The 6,875-nt window shown below is 25.8% G+C and overlaps 1 protein-coding gene across 1 annotated transcript; it reads left to right on the top strand.

The window, feature by feature from the left end:
* Window positions 1–356: 356 nt before the first annotated feature.
* Window positions 357–5,926, top strand: LOC126897050 (uncharacterized). The gene is made up of 2 exons (XM_050670426.1): window positions 357–1,449; window positions 2,014–5,926. Exons 1-2 carry the CDS (start codon window positions 527–529, stop codon window positions 2,849–2,851), a joined length of 1,761 nt encoding a protein of 586 aa, XP_050526383.1. The 5' UTR covers window positions 357–526; the 3' UTR covers window positions 2,852–5,926.
* Window positions 5,927–6,875: the final 949 nt, after the last annotated feature.

The following is a 6,875-nucleotide window of genomic DNA, read 5'->3' as shown; positions in this document are numbered from 1 at the left end:
AAAAAAAAAAAAAAAAAAAAAACACATCATAGTAAAGCCAATACCTTTTCAGCTTCGCATCGAAGCTAAAACTAAAAAACAGGTTTTTAAAGCATATCGAACTAAAAAGTTAAAAATAAGCTTAAAACAATAATGAACGAAAAATACTAGTATTATTTTGAAAAAAGCGAGGGGGCTTTGTCCCATATTTTTCGTATATTGAGCGCCCAACGATATTTTTCACAATAATACTAGTATTTTTCGTTCATTATTGTTTTAAGCTTATTTTTAACTTTTTAGTTCGATATGCTTTAAAAGCGTGTTTTTTAGTTTTTTAAGCTATATTTGTTTACTGTAACCTAATAATAATACGTGTATTGTGTTTTATTTTATTAAAATTAATTTGACAATTTTTTTTACCTATACGAGCCACGACTGTAAATTGGTAATTTGTTAGCATAAAAATAATTCTAAATAACATAAATATTAAATGCTCCAAATTTTAACACGAACACAGTATTTTTAGGTATGAATAAAACGATAAATAATGAATATAGTTCAATATTCTAATTTACTTTATTATGCTGTGACTTTTGTTTATACATTAATTGACATGAATCTCGAGCTCATTGTTTTATCTATATCTTTAATTCATTGCAATATCATATCTGTAGATTGTGGAATTAGAAGAAAATTTTACTTAAATTATTTTTTTAAAGTAGTAGATCATATGATTAATCAAAATGGATGGCAGTGTATGGAAAACTCTAACTTAATTTATGATTCGATTGCAAATTCGAATGCTCCAGTTTTAACGATGCCAGAACTTGACGACTCTAGTAGAATAAGTATTTTCAATAATATTGTTCAAATTTTAAACTACACATATAACAAAATATTTTTAAGTTATATAGAATTGTTAAATATTGTTGTTGATATATGTTTAAATTTTTATGGCGCTGATTTTATAGAAGATTTTTATAATTGTTCATATTTACTTGAAAAGGCAATAAAAAATTCATTGACAATGTTTGAAAGTTTATACAATGCTATGACCTTTATAAGTTATGTAGACTTAAACTTAAAATACTATAAACTTACCTCGTTCTATTTACTAAGTAACCCATTTGCCACAGTAGACAACTTTTATGAGGTAAAAAATCACAAATATTTTAAACAAATTCAGAACGAATTTCTTAATATTCAAACATTTCTCGATAGTAAAGAGTTCATTGATGATATATCTAAAATAACAAATCAATTTTTCGAGAAGAATAAATGTATAGTAAATAATAGTGAGAAAGTTAATTCTAAAACTATATATGAAACGGAATATTTGTCACAAACCAATGAATTTCCAAATTTCCTTTCTTATGTGTGTCATAAGGTTAATTTGTTTTGCACTGAAACCATCAACAATTATTACAAGGATTTAGGATTAATTGAGTTGATAAATTTAACAAATAGTAAGTAAGTATTATTTATTTATTGATTCCTATATTTCTAAATATTTTCTATTGGTGTTGTAATATTAAATATGTAACATATCGTAGTCTTGTACTTAACGTTCAAGACTGTAGATGTAGATAGTAAATTTCATTTTTGTAAAGAAGCCAAGAAAAAAATAGCAATTATTTTTATTATTTTGACTAAATTAATTTCTAGTAAACAAACTGAAATCTGATATGAATAAGAATGCAAAAAAAAAAAAACTCAGTGCTAAAAATAAATATAATTTTTATCTTTAGATTTTAGAGTAATCTTAATAATTAAACGGGTACTTATTATTATTATTTACTATTAAATGGAGAATGCATTCATCAAAATTTTGACTGGTCGATATTTAGTTGTATATTACTACATTTTGAGTAATTTTAATTATTAGTTGTATAATATATATTTTAAGATTTTACAATAAACAATGAAAAATATAAAATAAAAAAATTTAGGGTAATATCCTTAATCAAATAACTGTGTATAAACAAATTTGATATTCTAAAATTATCTAAATTATTTATTTGAATTTTTCTACAGATTAATACCTCCTACAGACAATATAATTAATCATGAACTGGGAATTATGGCACTCAATGATCTTATTACCGTGGGTAATTGGGATTCATTTAATCACATTGAAATACAATGTAATGATTTAAAAATAAGTGCCAAACATGTGATAAGAGACTTGGCGACAGATCATAATCTTCAACTTAAAAAACAGTACTTTACTCAAATGGTGAGGTGTAGATTTTTAGAAGTGCTTATAAATTATAATGCATTATTATCTGCATTAAAAGAAATGTGTACAAATGAAATTGGCTCAAACTGTTATCTGAAATGTGTAACATGTCTTTTTAACGCAATTAATGATACAGTAAAAATGTTCGATTTTATGTTGACGATTATAGAAAAATTAAAACTGTCAAAAATTTGGCAACACAATAAATCTTACTCTGATTTACTTTCAACTCGTGATTTGATCTATAATTACGTAGTTCAGCTTAAAACTAATGATGTAGTACGATGTACGTTTATAAACAATAATGAAGTAAATATTAACACAATAGCTGCTGATTATATTAACATTTTTGAATTTGCGAGAAACCACTTTATCAGTATGCTACATATTTTTAAACACCCAAAAAACAATCGCTGTTATTTAAAAGGCTTAAAAATGACTAGGAAAGAACTAATAATTAAATTTAAAGATTATGCAAATAATTTAAATGAAAAGTTAAATGAGACATGTGTTACCGATTATGAACTAATTACAAGATACTTTTATGATTTTTATAAAAATTTTATTAAAACAGATTATGAAGATACAGGTTTTGATAAAATATGTCAAAATTATTTTTGGAAATGGACATAGTCCGTTTTGTATATCAAAGCAAAGTATAACATTTATGTGATCGAAACACTCGTTTTATGTCTAATTAGAATTATTCTGATATTGTAGTTGGACCTCTTTTATCAAAATAAAATCAATATAATATAATTTTAATTATATTATACTATATTATATTATAAATATAATTTTTGATTTAAAAAATCTTAATATATATTTTTGTTAAAAATGCAAACGGTTTAAAATTTTTATATAATAAAATCATTTTCAAGAATAGGTAAATCTTAACAACGATGACATCGTTACTTAAGGTTTCTTAATTCTATAATATGAAGAAACTTAAGAAAATAAACATTTTGAAAACATAATATACAATTTCAAAAAAATCTCAAAGATCAAAAATATTTAAATTGTCCTTTTTTTAACTACAGTTGGTTTTATTTAAAATCGATAAGATTACGGACAGATATTTCCTTCGTGTTTATGATCTTTGAACAAGTAATATTTACCATAAAGATGTTTGTAACGCAATAAAAGTCACGAATATATAATTTAATTACAATTATTGTAGTTTAATACTATTCGTGCAATTTTTTAGCTTCGATGCAAAGCTGAGAAGGTATTGGTTTTACTACGATGTGTTTTATTTTTTTTGTGTCTGTTGCCATTTTTTTCAGCTCTCACTTGATCAAATAAAAAATATATAAAATGATAGGTAAAGACATGATGCATCTATAACTTCAAATTAACTTTATTATGAAAAAAAAAATTACGGACTTTATTTTGTTTTCACGGTGAAAATGGCTACCGAATGGTATTTTTGTGTGAAAATACTCGATTTTATTTTTTACGTTTTTAACTTTATAATGTTATAACTTTTTGAAAAGTGTATGGATCAACACAATTTTTTTATGAGAAATAATATTTATATCCCTTTTTCATTTGACATACTTTATCTTAATCACAATAAAAATAAGGAAATAACAGATCATGTAATTTTTGGAATAATCCACCAATTTTTTAATATTAAACACTATCTAAAGATTTGCATCGAAGCGTTTTTTATGATAGTGATTTTAATCACTGTCAGATATCATCTATACATATACCAACTATGCCATGTCCATACTGTGCCGCGACTTCACTGTGCTACCGTTTCTTGGAATGTGTTCTCCTTTTTTATTTAATGCTTGCACCATTTTAATTTTTGCATCTGTCGATAAATCATTGTCAAAAAATGATAATCCAACAATTATTTCATTGAAGTACCAGAAATGCCCAAAAAAAGCTTTTATCGCTACCTCACTTACATAATAATTAGTATTATTATTTTTGAAAGCTCTTACAACGGGCCATTTCCTAATCGACCAGCTGTTAGTTTCACTGCTTGAGAATGATTTCAATCATATAACCATCAATCGGCTCATTCGTTGGCATTTATTATGGCAACTCAACCAGTCATTTTGGAAGAGGTGGACCCGTGAATATTTCACGACACTACAGGTATGTCAAAAATGGAACATCAAGGAACCCAACATCAAAGTCAACGGCTTAGTTATTGTAGAAGCTCCAAACAGACCTTCGACGGATTAGCGTACGGGACGTGTAGTCGCAGTACACCCAGGTCTCAGTTGCCGTACAAGTGAAGGCGAACTCAAACGGTCTGTTGTAAAAATTACCAAACTACCTGTCGACAATTGAAATCATTGCTCCTGTTATTTCCTTTATGCCTTTTATGTTACTAATTTTTTTTTACTATCGCAGATTGCCAAATAAATATGTATATTTACTCTCCTCTAGACTTTCCATTTTAAATTACTAATATGTTTTTGTTATTATTATTATTATTATTATTTCTTTCTTGTAAATTTTGGAAGAATTCATCTTCCAACGCCGGGAGTATGTTGGATATACATCGGCCGAATATGAAAAATTGTGTTGTGATTATTCATGTTATCGTTGAGTTGTTGTCGGTCTTCTCTATATGTCTGCATTATCGCCGTCATCTTAACGCTTAAAGAAGAGCAATAACGCTGTTATTGCTCTTCTTTCCGTGTCTGCATAGACGCCGCCATTTTAGTGCATTTTAGCTATAAGCTCTATAGCGTTTGCGAGCTAGTAGTTTTGTATTTGTTTTGTTGTAAAAGTAAAATATCACCTTTGCGATTATCGCACCCTTTGCGCTCATTATATCGCCGTTGGGTCTATATATTTTTTAAGATACATCACAGTACCATTCACAGCATATTGCACACGTTGGTAAGCTACTAGCATTCGACTTCAATTTCAATATTCAACATTATCATCAGCCCTGTTTCAATTATCCGATAAATATAATACTTCTTCATCTTCTTTATAAGACTTACTCACTTGTATAATTTATTATTTGTTTATATCAGCGCCTTTGTGGCATTAGTATTAAGTGCCCTCCCCCATCCACATTAGCGTATATAAGATTTTATATTTTTTGTATAATACATTTAATTGTTATAATTATATATTGTAAAATTCATTCTACATTCAAACATACAGTCCACTCACCTTATTCATTATCTTCGACATATCCAAAGACTTAGAACAAAATAAAATCACGAACGTTAACGAACCCGCCTGAATACCACCGGGCGCTACGTTCATACAACTCTATTGCCTTAGTTCTCGTAGTAGTTAAGGTCATTATTTAGTGCTTTTGTTGGATATGAACTTTCGAACCAATATCTTATATACATTTTTAAAACTAATTTTTACTTAATTACCTAATTTTTTCTATGGCATTCTAATATTTTTATATACTTTTTCACATATTTATATGAATCATGTATTTATACGTTCATAGTATGTATTAAAATTTATTAAAAAGGTTATTTCTAACCTTTGATATTATTAAATAATTATTCATTTATTTTAGTCATGCAAAAATGAAGGTGACTAATGTGGTATTATGTTTGATAGTAATGACTTTGTTAAAGTGATAACATTAACTATAATTGGTTAAATTTGGTGTTTGGTAATAATATAAATCATGATTAATTAGCTTAAAAGGAAAAAACAGAAAATTGGATAGTACCTGAAATCCAACCCAAAAATGAGTTTGTCATAGATCAAAATTTCTCAGTTCCAATCACAACGTTAAGGAAAGTATTCATCAGAATTAATATTCACTAAATGAACAATGATGAAAAAAATATGTAAAATTTATTAATTGATTAAAATCAGTAATAATTCAAAATGAAAAATAACATTAAAAAATTGTGTAAGAAAATATATTTTTTGTAAATATGTTGTATAAGTATTAAAATTATGATTCCATATTAATATTTAATTTTAATTATTATTGTAATTGCAAATTAAGATTATTATGTATTATTTTTAACCTATAAGTATTTAAACAGATAATTGATGCTTTATATCATTTGTATATTTACACGTTTAATGTTATAAAAGAAGATGAGAAATAAAAGAGAAATTGATTTTTGTAAATGTTCTAGAAGAAAATATTACATTTCAAAGTTGCAAGTTAAACTAATAAAAAGATTAAAAGTTCAATATTTTTAAATTATAAATTTTCATAAAAATCAATTTTAATAGACCAAAAAAAAGTTAAGCATGACATTTTGAATTGAATTTTAAATTGATTATTTTTAAATTTAAATACTATTTTTTTTAATTAGTAATAATGTAAAAAAAGAGGTGATAGAAATTGATCTAATTGCAGATTTGAAATATTATTCAGAATTTTTTTAAAACAAATTAACATAAAACTATTTGCTTTGTCATTGCTGTTCATAATCATCTTACTTCAATTAAATACATACACGAAAATATAAGTATAATAAAATGTGTAATTTAAAAAATCATATTGATTAAGCCATTTTTAAAAAAAACCTAGCACAGGGGGATCGCGGCACAGTGGTGACGAGGCATAGTTGGATCAAGTATAATGATATCTGACAGTGATTAAAATCACTATAAAAAAAAACGCTTCGATGCAAATCTTTAGATAGTGTTTAATTTTAAAAAAATTGGTGGATTATTCCAAAAGCAACAT

The sequence above is a fragment of the Daktulosphaira vitifoliae genome, unplaced genomic scaffold (genome assembly GCF_025091365.1).
Source record: "Daktulosphaira vitifoliae isolate Bord-2020 unplaced genomic scaffold, ASM2509136v1 Scaffold_1, whole genome shotgun sequence".
In the NCBI taxonomy this organism is placed as follows: Eukaryota; Metazoa; Arthropoda; class Insecta; order Hemiptera; family Phylloxeridae; genus Daktulosphaira; species Daktulosphaira vitifoliae.
This window is presented reverse-complemented; position numbering and strand designations above follow the sequence as displayed.

Excerpts from the sequence above, each read along its gene's own strand:
- LOC126897050 (XM_050670426.1), top strand. The coding sequence starts at position 527 with ATGAATATAGTTCAATATTCTAATTTACTTTATTATGCTGTGACTTTT. Across the intron at positions 1,450-2,013 it reads ATAAATTTAACAAATAGTAA|ATTAATACCTCCTACAGACA; the intron begins GTAAGTATTATT and ends ATTTTTCTACAG.